General features: G+C 40.9%; 1 protein-coding gene and 1 long non-coding RNA gene across 2 annotated transcripts in view; one reads left to right on the top strand and one right to left on the bottom strand.

Moving 5' to 3' along the window:
- ADCY1 (adenylate cyclase 1) overlaps positions 1-15,094 on the top strand; it is a 285,419-nt gene extending 270,325 nt beyond the window's left edge. The window contains exon 20 of the mRNA XM_053259719.1: positions 234-15,094. Within this exon, the coding sequence (XP_053115694.1) occupies positions 234-572 (339 nt within the window). The 3' untranslated portion in view covers positions 573-15,094. The remainder of the gene's footprint in view (positions 1-233) is intronic.
- LOC128329148 (uncharacterized) overlaps positions 11,488-15,544 on the bottom strand; it is a 31,695-nt gene continuing 27,638 nt past the window's right edge. The window contains exon 3 of the long non-coding RNA XR_008309537.1: positions 11,488-11,838. This is a non-coding gene — a long non-coding RNA (uncharacterized LOC128329148). The remainder of the gene's footprint in view (positions 11,839-15,544) is intronic.

The raw sequence follows: 15,544 nt of genomic DNA, 5'->3' as shown, positions 1-15,544 counted from the left end.
ACAGTGGTCTCTATAGTCACCACTGGGGTGGGAAATAAACCTGCTTCCTTCTACCTAGTGTTCCAGGCCATTAAGAACCACCCTTTAATCTGTATAATCCCTGAGAGTATGATGGTATATTGGGAACTGAGTGTGAGTGTGAGTGTGAGTGTGTGTGTGTGAGAGAGAGATTTTTCCATAGAACCCAAGCTGTCTAATTACCCAACAGTAATTCTGGTTTGTTTGACTCATAGGTTACAGAAGAAGTCCAGCGAATATTGAAGAGATGCAATTATGAGTTTGTATGTCGGGGTAAAGTCAGTGTCAAAGGCAAAGGCGAAATGTTGACCTATTTTCTTGAAGGAAAGACTAATGGAAATAATTCACAAACGCGATCTTTAAATTTAGACCGAAAAATGTACCCTTATGGGCGAGCAAACATTCAGACCAAACTGGGCACAAGTTGTCCATCCATGTCCTCATCCCCCAGTCTTTCAGCAAATGCTGGAGCAGGAACACTTCAAGCGCCGTCAACCCACACCAATTTGACGCTCCATTACCTTCCTTCTGTGCCAGCCGTAAAGGAGGTATGAGAGCGATGGAAATTTAGGTTGTGCCATTTGCAGTGAATGTGGAGTGCAGAGATTGCTTCAGTTTTCACCAGGAAGCTTAAGCTACAGGATTTGGTATCAACCAAGGATGTCTACAACCCAACCAAAGAGAACTTGGGAACCGCATATGTGAACTTGTGGAATGGATCAAATAAGGGCTAACAATTCTGTTAGGAAAAGTCTACTACTGATTTTCTGAAGATAAGAAACATTTTATTGGCAATTTTAAAGGGTATATTGGATAACAGAAAATGTAATGCAAGTGAGGCTGAATATGTGCATATGTGTGTGTCAGAGATTCACCAGTGAGTTTTGACAATTCTTGCACTGGTGATTGTCAACATTCATTGGGAAAACTATACAAACAATGTTGGCAATTTTCAATTTTTGACATGCACAGTGGCTATATATATATATGCACATATCTAAATATTTCTATGTTTGCTCTGTAGAAATGATGAAGGTTTATATGTATAGAACATTTATTTATTTATATCCTGCATTGGTAAAGGGGATGAATGCTCTTACTATCATATCCAACTTGGTTGCATCTGAAACATTGTTTAAGGGAAGCTGTATAGACTATATGGAATGTACCTGAGGCTATAACAAGAATTGTGGAGCCCCTTCCCAGAGCACTTGGAAAAAAGAAAAGTGTCAGCACTTCCTTTAATGTAGGGAGTAGCAAGTCCTCAAGTAAACAGATGTAGCTTTAAAAATTGCTATGATTTCATATCTTTGATTGTTTTCCAACTGCACAGAGATCAGCCTGCAGGTAACTCTCTGAAGATAAGTTGGATCTAGTGTAATAAATCAGACTCACGAGTGAAGTCCCATTCACCTGTATGTCTAGCTATGTAAGGCTTGCATTCACGCCGCTGCAGTGTGTGTGTGAGTCCTGCAACCCCATGGGTTGATTGTTGCCTATGCAGGAGGGGAGGACTTAGGCAATTGGCTCAACCTGTGTGATTCAAGTATTCAGATGTGTAGTGCAGCAGTGTGGGAACATTCCCCAGAGAAGTGCTTCCTATGCCACTTGAGGTTATATGTGTGAATGGAGCCTTCAGACAATTTCTCTGAGGTAAAATCAATTTGCCTGTAGACAAATGCTACAAAAACGGCAAGTGTGCACACGCCAAAATAATACTTCTAAGGTATAAAGAGTTCTGCCTCTTCAACGGGTCAGATGGTTGACCATCCACACAGGCTTTTATTAGAAGCAGCTGAATTTGCCAACAGACACTGTTTGATGCCAGTCTTTCAGAACCAGGTTTGCTCTCGGCTTCCATTTGGATATTCTTATTGGCAAACCTACCAGAAGATCCACATTTAATTTTGTTTGAAGTTCAGTGTTTCACTCTTCTCACATTTTTTGATCAGATAGATTAATACAGTAGCAGCACTTGGTTTGCATAATGGTGATTCCAGTATCTGAATAGGCAGCATCCAGACTAGTTAGCAATGACTAAGTACCACTGAAATCAGTGAGAGAAGTTAAACATGGCTAACTTAAATCCCATTAATTTTAATGAGACGTCGTCAGAACTTAGTTTACCCAATATCTTTTAAATAATAACAGTGGCCTGTTTGGTGAAAATGGAAGCCATACCTTAAAAACAGCAAGAGGTTTGGTGCTGTGTATGAGAGCGAGAGTGAATGTGTTCCTGTTGCTTTCCCATTTTCTGATGCTGTACATTTTATTTCAAGGCTTTGGGTGTAGCCCGCCAGAAATGTCTTCTCTGTAAGCCCTGTTGATAGGAATGGGAGCTTTCCCTTTTAGAGCTTGCACACATTTCAGGGGGCCTTGTACAGAACTCATTCCAGTGGATTGTCTTCTCTGGTGCCTGTGCTTCATTGGGATTGCTGTAGGTAGCAGTCTTTATGTTTCCCAGCAGCAGCTGCAAGGTCAGGGAACCCTGGCCACTACTTCTTTGCTACAAAGGGGCTAGTGTGTGATTTGCAGGGAAGAAAGGGTGGAGGGTGTGTGCTCTGAATTCTTCCCCTTTTCCCTGCAGTCTCCACACCTCTGTTGGGGTCCCCAGGTTTCTGCGCCCCCCCCCCCCCAACATATTATGCGGGAAAGTAGCAGGCAGGAAAAGGGTTAAGCAAATTCCACTGCTGGTTGCTTCTTTCCTGCAGATCCCTACCCCACTTTGCAGCAGAGAAATGGTGACTGCTACATTTGTAAAGTTAAGTAAAGTTGCACTGTCTAGTCGGTGTCAACTCCTGGCGACCACAGAACCATGTGGTGTTCTTTGGTAGAATACAGGAGAAGTTTACCATTGCCATCTCCCACACAGTATGAGATGATGCCTTTCAGCATCTCCTATATTGCTGATGCTCGATATGTGTTTCCCATAGTCTGGGAAACATACCAGAGGAGATTCGAACCGGCAACCTCTTGCTCACTAGGCTACTTCCCCGCTGCACCATTAGGTGGCTACCACACATGTCATTCAGCCCTTATGTGAACAGAATGAAGCACAAGTGCTGATGACCTGAGTGGTCCTTTTGGAATCGCTGGGAACTTTCACAGTAGCGCATAGAGAATGTCCAGATGCTTGTTTTGTTTGTGTTCCTTAACTACATTTGTCTTAATCTCAATCATCATATGAACACTTCTATTATATGGCTGCAAATGTCTTTTCTTTTCTTTTTTTACAATGAGGAAATGTCTACTGTTATGGATCTGCTTATCTCAGCATGAGGCTGTATAAAATATAGGAACCTTTGGTAATGAAATGAATGTGCTGGGAAGAATTTAGATTCAAGTGTGATCGTTAATTGCCTTTTTAGTAATTACTAGTATTGGTAGCATCTTTACAACTGTATGCACAGGAAAGATGGAGGTAACTATCTGCTAAACCCACTAAAGTTCTACATAAAGCTAGAGAATCATAGAAAGCTTGGTCCAGAGATCGGTGTCACCAAACATACTTGAGTGCTGCAAACTAAAGACACAATCCTACTGTGTTCTTGCTCATCTCTATTTCAGGATGGCTTTTGCAAAACTTCCCAGAGGATCATTGGACTTCCCAGAGGACCACTGGATTGTCCCCTGTGACTGTGTCCTGTGCAGTAATCACCTTAATTATTTTATTCTTCAGATGTATATGCTGACCCTCAAAGTGGCTTATGATAATATTGGACTTGAAGCATAGCTTTCTTTCAACCAAGAGAAAGATGTTAATTTATTTCAAAGCTCTCTGGGGCATGCAATTTTTTGCAGAGTGTTGATATGAACATCTCTTGTCAGGAAAATTGGAGGTTCCAGTGAGCTAGTGGCACATTTCTGACATTCTGATTTAAACTAAAGGTGTGCTAGATTTGGGGGAGCAAATATTTTCAGTGCAAAGAAGAGATTGTGTTCCTTGAAATATTCCCTATTTCCCCCCTCCATTCAGAGTGAGAGCTTCACTTGCCTTCCATGATGTCACCAAATAGGGAAATCTGATTAGTTATGTGGTGTTGTGCTTTCATCATTATTCTCTTTCTCTCACATTTCTGCCCCACCCAAATCTCCAAAAGGGGGTGTTTTGGAGAAGTTGAAAATGTTTTGGGGGGGGAATAACTCCCCTTGTTTTGGCTTATTCCTAATTTAAATTATTATTTTCTATGGATTTCTTTTTCTAGTTCAAACCCTGATCTTGGTATAGCCCCACAGAGAACCAAGTTCTCTCCTACATTTTATGTATGAAATTCCTATTTCATTTAAGGAAGATCACACAAATTCATCATGAGCGAATAGCCACCTTAGTTTATAATGAAGTCTTGTGTAAACTTCTGACTATAAACACTGACCTTGAAGGAGCCCAGTCATTTGGCAAGTTGTCCTTAGGGATCTGTCAACAGCAAGCACAATATTGCACATCCGTTTGCACAACTTTCTCTTAATAAGGTAATAGTAATAATTAAAAGTGTTTCACTCTCCATTGGAGAGTGGTGAGATATCAGAGGTCTTGGAAAGAACTAACTGCAAAATGTTCCTATGGTACCTTTTTATCTTTAATTTTTTTCCCCCTTGTAAGATTTTATATTATGGATAGGGATGTGCACGAATTGATTTTTTGATGCAATTTGTACTCGAATCAAATCACCCCCGATTTGTTTTGGGTCCAAATCTGCCCCCCCATCACCCCAGATGCGGTTTGTACCCAAATTTTCTGAATCGATTCAGGTTAAAAAGGGGGGGTTCCAAGGACAAAAGAGTGGGGTGGGTGGTAGTGCCCAATGGGTGGAAGCTACCACCCAAATTTTGAAGAAACTGAGTAAAGGGGTGATTTTAAAAAGATTTTTGAAGTTCACGTGTCTTTAAGCTGTTAAGGCCATGGTGTAGTGCACATAGGGTGCCAACAAACCCACTAGCCCATGGAGCACGGTGTTTTGTTGTTTTCAGTGTTCATTTTCTACCAGAGAATCTACTCTCAGAACACCTCAGACATTGGAAACAATGAAACCCAGTGCCCCATGGGCTTGTCATTCTGGGGGTGGTTGGCACCCTATGTGCACTACACCACCACCCGCTCTAGGTGACCCTGGTGCCCCACAAGTGGAGTTACAGGGCTGCTGAAATTCTCCATTATTCCGGGGAGAAGCTTAAAGATGTGCAAACTCCAGGGGAAAAAAATTAAAGATCCCCCCTTTCACCAATTTATTTGAAATCTGGGGGGTAGTAGGCACCCATTGGGGCATTACCACCTGACCCACTCTTCTGCCCTCAAAACCCATTTTCTGCCCCAAATCTGCCACAAAGACATCCCAACTTAAAAAAAAAGTAAACATCCCTTTGCCCCATTTCTTTGAAATATGTATGGTAGTTTCCTTGCACCCATTGGACACTACCACCCACCACAACCCCTCTGGGCCACCCTGGTGCCCCTCCGGGGAGTTACTAAGCTTAGAGACACGCAAACTTCAAAAATATTTTTAAAATCACCACTTTGCCCAATTTCTTTGAAATTGAGTGGTAACTTCCACCCATTGGGCACTACCACCCACCCGCCCTCTGAATTTTTCAGGTCCAAATCTGGGGTGATTTGTTTTGTCCCTGAATATAGGCAATTGAGTACAGAGGTGATTTGTTTTCTCTACAAATCAGCCAGATTCCGGTACAAATCATTTTGTACCCAAATCGTTTCACACATCCCTAATTATGGACAACATGCTGAGTTGAATTATTAGTTGATTATTTGCAAACATTTCAACATTTGCATCAGAAAAGCTGGGCATATAAGGAATTTTAGTGTACTGAGTGCCAAAACCTGCTGCATGTCATAGTGGTATAAATTTTCAGTATATTTGAGTCTTAAAGCAGATTTTGGATTTTAATTTTTTGGCCTTGATAGCAGTGATGAGGCCAAAAAAAAAAAAAAAAAATGGAAACAGTGCAATACAAAATAAGTGTATGCTCTGTGCCATTTCAATACCTTCAGGGGCAGTTCACACACTCTCCCTAGAACCTTCTGTGTGTGGTGATGGAGTGGGCATGCCCACCCACCTTACAGCATGTGTGAAATGTGTGAAAAATTTGTGTCACATTTAAGCTCATCCACATATAGGCTCAATGCTGTGGACTTCTCTTTCCATTCCGCCCCCTCCCCAGGTTTAGGGGAGAAAAACCTCATTCCGCTCCCATTTTTAATGTATTTTGTTTAGATAACAAACACACCCATACTTGTAGAGCATCAGAGTTGCATGCTACTTTGTATCTAGCGGTCTATCAGTTTTATTGTTGTTTGGCCACAGGCCATTACAACTTATTTGTAAATGATTGGTATATATACAGCAAAACATTTGGTTATATTAGTCTTTGCTTTTCATGGCATATGTTAATTAAACAAAACATTAGCAGATCTGTACACAAAACAATTACTTACAAAATACTGATAAATACAAATTATACAAAATTTAACCACAAAATGACATTATTCCAAATAACCATATATGTGGAAGTTAGGGCCTCATGCATACCCACCACCACATGAAGATCATCTGCCAGATGAGTTTGTGAACTGGCCCCAAGAAATTGAGAAAGAATCCCATTAAATCACTGTCACTCATTCAATTGCTTGCTTCTATATAGCATAGGGGCCAATTCAAACAAGACTTTAAGTGCCTAGAATCTATGTGTGGTGGTGTGAGATCATTCATACCTACCTGTCCTGCCTCCAGACCTAATCAAATCCAGCCAATGGACAAACTGGCTAACATCCTGACTAGCAAAAGTGGAAGCAACTCCCTGCACACATGCTGTTGTGCCAAACCCCTTCAAGTAGCACTCCCCCCACTCCAGAAACACTCTCTATTTATCAGATATACGTTGCTGAGGGCCAGCAATGTGTTTCCAATCTTGCAGAGTCTCTACGTCTCTCAGCGTGTTTCCAATCTTGCTTTGGGACTCTAAGGGCTCTGGCGCAACAAGGCTCCAGCACTTCCCCGCAGTCCCTCAAAGTGTGCTCACTTCAGTAGTCAGGATGTCAGCCAGTGTTTGCATAAGGGAATCAAATCAAAGGTAAAAACAAATGGTTCAGAGAGGGAAGCTATTCTCACGACCAGGAGAAATCGGGCTAAGGGAGCCTAACTCAATTCCGCCGGGACGTCTCCTGCCACGGGAGCCACGCGACTCCCAGCAGCAAACTGCCAAAGGTACCCTTCCCCTTAAATGAGGTTAGCGGAGCGAGCGCTTGATCGTGTGCTGCCATGTTGCGGCTCCACGCCATGGCAACACACAAGGAGACCCCCACCAAGAGACTAAAACAAGCCTCCTGGCCCCAGGGATCTCTCCCGAATGCCCCTCACACTCACGCGGGGCATCCTGGAACTTCCGGAGGCCAGCTGGCCCCCGATCGCCAACACCCCTGCCACTCTGTGACAGAGCCAGCAATCGTGTGGGCGGCTGATCTGGCTGCCCAGAGATGGCTCCCTGCCCATGTGTGGGGAGAGCAGGATAAGCCCGCTCTCTCTGTACTAACCCTAATGGCACTTCACACCAATTGTGTGAAGCGCCTCAGGGTGTTTTCACTAAACCTGGACTAAACTCAGCCCTAAAATATCTCCTACCTTGAACCCAAACTATAACAGAACCAATATTTACACAACAGAAACTGGTTCAAAATAAGAACGAGAATCTTCTGAAAGTGTATGAGAGGCTCTCGCTCTCTCTCTTAACCTCCTTCAACCCGAGAGAGAGAGGTGAAAAAAAACTAGATTTCCAAGAAAACCATTGGAGATAGAGAGGAGCAGAGAGAGACTTCTGGCACTGCTTGTTCTGCATTTACCATTTTACCAAGTTTAAACTAGTTATCTTAGGTGAAAACAAAGAAGAAACGAGTCTAACCAAACTGTGGGCTGAACTGGAATTTCTAAATGCGATGTATGAAGGATTTTTTAGTCTGAAATGGCTGGTTAAAGGAAGCTGATGATTTTGAGTGTAAAAATTCCAAAAACCAAGAAATCCTTGATCAAAGAAGGCCTACTAGTGTCTAGTTGTATCATTTTATCAGTGAACATCTTCTCAGTTAAAATGAAAAGAAGAATTGCTGTGCTGAATAAGACCAAAGTCAATTCAGCTGCAGAATTCTGTTTCCAGCAGCAGCCAGTCAGATATCTCTGGAAGTTCTCAAGCATGGCATCAAAGTGATCGGCATCCCCTGTGGATTTATTTCCAGCATCTGGTACTCAGAGATGCTACTTCTGAATGAGGAAGTTACATGCAGCTTTCTAGGGATGTGCTCGAACCACGGTTTTTGAGAAGCGGTTTGAACCCTTGTCGGGAGTGGGAGCTTTAAGAAAGAGAAAAGCACGTCCATACCTGCTGGGGCGGTGCTCAGCCCAAGTACCCCTGTGCGGTGCCAACGTGCACTCTTTCTTAAAGCTCCCACGCCCAACCAGGGTTCAAATTGTGCTGCAACCACATCCCTACAGCTTTCCTGGCTAATGACCTTTGAAAGAACTATCCACCATGGATGTGTCTATTCCTTTAAAAAAAATTATCTAAGTTAGTGCTATCAGATCATTGGCACTTCTTGATAATTAGATATAACTGAACACTTAAGGGTGTGGTATATGCAAGTAAAATATTGCATTCTTCATCAGAATTAAACATAGCATGAACACTTTATTTAATTCTGTAAGTATTTGACATTAATCAATAGGAAATATATCTGAACAAGTTAAAAATCACTAAATTGATTACTGAACCATTTTAAAATGTCTAAATTGGAAAGTTTTTGTGTTTTTTACGTGAGCCTGAATTAGAACTGAACCCAAACTGCTAATGGCTCAGTGTCTTTATTTACATTGGCCTGAGAAATAATCCAGTATGTTTGGGCTTGAACTGTGCAGTTTTCCCCCCAGATTGTATGTGTATTAACAGCTGTATATTTCAGAATAATGTCCACTGGCTTTCAGCACCCAAAGTATGGATGCCCAGAAGGCCTGGAGGCAAGGCAAACACATTGCATGGAAGCCAGGCAGGAGTGATTCTGCTTTCTCACTGCACCTAGGGTCTACACACTTAAATCACCATCTGAACTGGTTTTAAGACATTAACCCCAGCATTAGTAATCTAGATTCTTTTATGTTTCTAGTCCTAACCAGAGAACTATTTAGCCATAATGTTCTTTCAAGTGAGAGTTTTATATTGCAGTGACAAGCAACTTTTTTTAATTTGATAAAACTGTATTATAATGCCTTATTTATTTTTAATCTTGTACAGTATTAAAAACATTGGCCTTTCATGTATGATTAGTTATTATTAATTATTATTATTCACTTTAAAGGATGTATGAAGTTTTGTAAATACTTTTAGCTATGACAGGTTTACTGCATGTACACTTGTATAAAAATGCAAAAAGGCACACTTTTAACAAATGCTAACGATTTTTTGTAAACAGAGGTTTTACATGTGCATGAAGATTATAAACCCTTTGGAAATGGATGTCCTTTTGCTTCTCTTCTGCAATCTACTGCATGCCACTCATGCCTGACTTGTTTTTTTAAAAAAAACAAAAACAAAAACAAACAAACCTGAAAGAGTAAGTTACTTTCTATATGTTTTTGACATATCACTTTTGACACAGAGTTTTTAAGGCACTAGTTGCATGTGCGTACTGCAAAGCAAAATCGAAATTACAAAGCAACGCCACAAGAAAACTTTAACCTAACTATCATGTTCTGCCAACCTCCGTGTTGCTAGGTCCACATTATATGGTATATGAAATGTGCTCTCAACATCTATGCTACCTTTATAACAGTACCTTTGGTCATTAGAAGCAATAAATTTAACTCCACATACTGTAATATATATATAAAAGTGAGTGGAAGTAAATAGTGGTGTAAAATCAAGTCTACCAATTCAGTAGGTACTGTTTGATACCTTGTTTGACTTAACAGTATAAGTAAATGTTTGATTTTTCAGAAGGGGATGACTCTGTAAATCCCAAAGTGCCACAGGACAAAATTGCCCCTGCAGACATGAACATATGAAGCTGCTTAGGCCGAGTCAGATCATTGGTCCATCTGGCACAATTACTCTGACTGGCAGCAACACTTCTAGGTCTCCAGTAGAGGTATTTTCCAGCCCTATTATCTTAGCTTAACTAGAAATGCCAGGGACTGAACCTGGGAAATTATGCATGCAAAGCATGTGGTCTGCCAATGAGCTATGGAAAAGTGACACAGTTTACTCTGAAATGCATTTACATATACTGTAGAAGAGATCTCAAGGCGGATGGACCAAGTAGTCAATTTCAGCAGGTTGTAAGCAGGCAGAACTGCACTGAAGGATTTGGGGGTGGGGTGGGATGAATTTGGTCCATTAAAGTTACCCAGATTGTATTATTATGTGGTCATAATTGCTATGTGTTATTGTATCTGAGAGATACACTATATGAAGAGATGGTTTTCATATGTTATATTGCTGAATATGATTTTTATTCAATGGCCTTATTTCTTTTATTCTTATGGTTCCAAAAATGAACTGTGGTACCAAAAATAAAATCCTGAGCTGAATTGTGGGATTGTTTTAGTTAATTAATTTGCCTTTTCTTTTCTCTGTTTTCTGAGGTTTTCTAAATCAAGGTTGCTAACTTAAACATGTTTACTAGAATGTAAATCCCACTGGTTTCAGTAGAACTTCTTTTCAAGTAGGCGTGACTTCAGCCCAGGCATTGCTTCCAATGAAACCAGTAGCAACACTCTCATTGATTGTTCTTCTGCGTCAGATTTTGGACTGCATTCAGATTCCATTTACTTCAGTGTAATGGAAACAGAATGTGATTTCCTGATTAACTGGGTTTTGTTTAATCTCATTTCCTGCCAGGAGGGGTTTTTGTTTGTTTGTTTTGAGACAATGTACGTGAAGCACTTTAAACATACAAAAGTATTATATAAATTCTAATGATGCTATTTAGTATTAGTAGTTTTAAAAAAAACCACCCCAAATTCCAAGCTTGTTTGTACATTCAATAAATGTGCTTTTCACTTTTTTAAAAAATGCAAGAAGAAAGTGCAAGGCGTACCTAACCTATGAAAACGACAATATCCCGAGTCTCAAACACTCTAGTATAGTAGAGCAAATGCATTAGGATGTCAGTAATATAATGTGACCAGTAACTGCAGAACAGAATTGAGGTAAAAATCCTGTGTGCTCGACAGTGGGTATATCTTGTGCAGCCAAGTAGTGTGGACTTGCAAAACTCTAATGTATTATAATAGGAACTTGAACATTTAGCTGACTCTGTGCATCACAGCATAGTTATTTTACACTTCAGCTTCTTTTTCCCCCTTTTATACTTGAGGATATATATAAACACACACATGCCAGGAGCCATCAGAACTAATCACTCTCTTGCAACAATTTTTTTTATCAATGCAACAATTAAGAACTTGCCCATGCTCACATAGTAATACCTTTATTCTTATATTGCCACTTATTTCTCTCTCACTTGGCACTGAGTATGCATTCTGGCAACACTGAATATTTCCTTCTTCATCTTCATGCAGTCTGCTTCCACGCTTCTGACCTCCTTTTCTCTCTTTCCACACTCATCCCCATTAATGCAGCACTCGGTGTACACCAGTTGTGAGACTCTTGTCTTGGAGCTCCCTGGTCATGTAATGCCAGCTGATTCACACCTGCAGGTTAATGGGCTGCTGCATGGTGGTCATTCTGGGCAAAGTCAAATGCAGTTCCATCCTGCTTGGATGGTCTTTGTTGGGACAAATTTGTCCTGTTCAGTATAGGCTGCTGCAGAGGAAAGGATGCAATGAGGAAGCAGAAGTGACAGAAAAAGCACCAAGAAAAAACACAGAAGGTGGTAAAAAGCTGTGATAATGAATAAAATGTTTGGTTTAAAAAATAAAAATGTAAACGTGGGCATATATTTCATGTCAGTAGTTGGAAGAGGCAAGATTTATTTCAGAAATCCCAACTCAAGCGATGCTCACCAACTAAAAAAGTAGAGACTAAGGTCTAGGCAGGGAAGACATTATAGCAGCAGTGAAAGCTCAATTATGACAGATGTGGATAATTCCACAGACATCTCCTCTAGAGCAGAATCACTTTTAGTCAAGAAGCTTCAACTATGAGTCTGACTAACACTTTCCCAGTAGGTTTATTCAGGCTCTCTGACAATGAGCAGTTCCGGAAAGAGTTCATAGGTGAAATACGAGAGGTGGAAGGTTGTCTGGGGAGACAGACAGTAGGGAGCGAAGCTCAGCTGGGGTTGGAGAGCCCAGCCTTAGTACAAGAACATGGGGGATGGGAGAGAAGAAAGGTCCTGGAGAGATCTCTGTGGGAAAGACGCCATCATGGAAAGACTTTCCCTGCTCTAGCAGCTCCAGAAACAGCTATAAGGAAAGGTTTGGAATGATATGGGGGAAGAAGAAAGTGGGTCTTCTGAATCCCAGCCAGTATGTTCAGGACTGTGGCTTAAGACTCTGCCCTCTCTTCCCAAGCAGCATAGCATCATATTCTGCATAAAATAGTGTTACAGGAAGCATACAATGTTCTTGATTTTTTTTAAAAGCACAAATCTTCTGTTTGTTTTTACAACTTTAAGATGATAGTGATGAACTAAAGGCTGATTCCCTAAACTCCAAAGGAATCTAATAGTAGGTGCTGTGCCACCTGCCGCACATATGTGGATTTAAACAAAGTACATGCAGATGGAGAGTTAAGCCTATTTATGCAAAGTGCCTATAAAGAATCCATAATAATTAATATAAAGATGAAACAATCTGACAGGTTCATTAGGAGGTACTATAAAAACCTACAGATCTCTGAAAAGAATATTCTTTCTAGAGATCTGTAAACCAGCATTTGACTGACAAGTTCTCCAATAAATTAAATTAAAAATATATGTCTAAGAAATGTATTACTTTATCATGTCACAGACCACTTCTGCTCACTGAGGATTTTTTCAAACATGAGACGTTAAGTGGCTCTTGCTTCAGTCAGGTTTGTAATAGGAATACAGAACCTACGTTGGTCAGACATTAACAAGTAGTGTAAATGAGGCTCATGTGTGAAAATGGTCTATGACTACATTTCATAGACCATACAGATTATATACAGATTAAACATGAAAATGTCAAGGCAAATAATCAAGCAGGGATGCCTTAGTTACATTGTGGTGGGCAATGTATTTATTTATTTATTTATTTTTGCAACAAATGAGAAATCCCTTTTCAACTTCCTCATAGCCTTCCAGAAGAAATGTGCCACCAAGCATTTCCAAAGGAGCCCATGCTGCAATCAGATGGTATGGGTTGTGTGCAGAGGCATTTATACCTGTGGCCTTCTACACATACTCAAAGAAATGGTGCCAATCAAGAACTGATTTCTTTTTTGTGTGCTGCACCTCAGCACAACGCAATGTTCAACTAGACATATAGCTGTAACTCTACTTTTAAAACATGCTGTAGTAATCTGGAGTTCTTTCTGCTAAGGGGTCCACATGTGGTTGCTGCTACCATGTGCCCATGACCTCTCTAACAACATTTGAAATGGGGAGACCGTACAGGAGGGGGTGAATGACATGACCACTTTCTTCACAAGCACTGTCAGAGGACTGGCACTTTGAGTTTGAGGGAAAGGATTGTGTCATTCTTCCCTCCAGGTTTTCTCCCCTCTTAGGCAGTGTTGGACATGGCAATATGGCAGTGGTAAGCATAAAGTTAAGCTAAGAGCCAGCTGATCTAACAGTAAAACATTTGTACAATGCTTCACTTCAGGCTACAAGGGGGTGGTCTGAATGTTTGGATGCTCCCTTGTATCTAGGGGGAGCCTTCCTACACATAAAAACCGCAAGTTAGAGAGAAGACATGCCCATGCCAATTCTAACTTCTCTGCTAGGTTTGTATGTGCAGGGAGCTTTTTTAAGTGAGGAAGCATGCAGACATGTAGGTCACCCTACTGGCAGCCTAAAGTGATCAAGGCCAAGAAAAGCATTACTACTTGATTCTGCTCATAAATTAGCCCCAATAAGGTTGACTTACTGAAAAGTAGGAGGGACAAAAAAAACCCTATACATATATTCTGTTACTGGGCTTCTGTGGCTCAGAGTTTAATAGGCATTGGCTCACATACCGTGCAGGGGAACATGGGCCACTTAAGCAGTTGTGTGACCCAACTCCCATTACTCGTGCAACTGCATGCACAGAACCTTTACCATAGAGCAGGGTTGCCCTGCGGCACAACCCCACTGGCGGTGCTTACAGGGCTGTGGGCGGTGCTCACGTTGCCCATGTTCCCTTACACAGTATAGGAGCCATTGTGAATTGGTTTGATACCCTCAATTAAATCACTAAATGGTTTAGACCCTAAGTTCTAATTCCTTCAGAATTCTAAGGATGAAAATTGCCATTTGTTTCACTGAGCTGTGAATCTGGTCCATTATGTTACAAATATCCTAATGGGTATAATGTTTGGGGGTTTTTAAAGCTTGAAACCTAAACTAGATGTAACACACCATCGTGTGTATCTTCTCCCTGATTTTTTTTTAAACAAACAAACAAAAGTGTCTTCAGGAGGCTCCAAGTGGAGGAATGCTCAAAATTGCCTACCTGCCCCCAGTTGTTTTTCCACCCACATGAGGAACACATCAGGAAATCACAACTGGTTGTCACATCTAGTTTGGGCTTTAGAGAAGGGGACTAACTACCACAGCAAAAGTATCATATATTCTCTTCAGTAATACAATAACTTAACACAATGTTAAACACACTGGGTAACTTGGAATGAGAAATTTGCATAAATAATACGGGTCTTTTTTTATGTATATAGAATATTGTAGAGTATCTTCCAGTCTTTTTCAGGATTGTTGAATTGAGAAGAGCAATTGAATATTTGTCCTATTTTTATGTTGGGGGGGAAAGTGAATGGACTGAAATGTTAAACTTGTGAATGTACATTTCTTACTGCAACTTTTATACTGAGTGTTTGCACTGTTATCATTTCTGGAATCTAATTAATAAAGGAAACAATCTGCTTGGGTAAATAAGGCTGATGTTTGTTTTACTGAAGCGGTTACTAAACCCATATGGCCTGAGACCCAAGAAAGCACTTCATTTTAGAAATTATAGCTAGTAATCTTGTCCCTTCTGGACTCTTCTATGCACACAGTAATCTGATGACTTTGCACTCTTCATAGGTTTTGTATTCACTTCAATGAAAGGTACAAAATATGTGGTAGTTGAGGAATTTCCTGACATTTCAGTGAGTTCTACTACAATGCAAATCCCCAGCTGGTGGAATGAGGACAGCTTTTGTTGTTCACTGTATTAGCTAGGGGCTGTTCACACAACCGTGCACACATGTGGTCTGGCAGGTGGGGCGAAGGCAGGGTTTGACCTATCTTCCCCAGATGACCACTTGCAGCCCCGAAGGCACACAAACCTTGCACCCACAAAACCAGCATTGGTGGGAGCAGCACAGACAAAACTCTGCGCTG

Source organism: Hemicordylus capensis, chromosome 6 (genome assembly GCF_027244095.1).
Source record: "Hemicordylus capensis ecotype Gifberg chromosome 6, rHemCap1.1.pri, whole genome shotgun sequence".
NCBI lineage: Eukaryota > Metazoa > Chordata > Lepidosauria > Squamata > Cordylidae > Hemicordylus > Hemicordylus capensis.
Note: the sequence above shows the minus strand (reverse complement) of the source record. Positions and strands in the feature narration are given on the sequence as shown.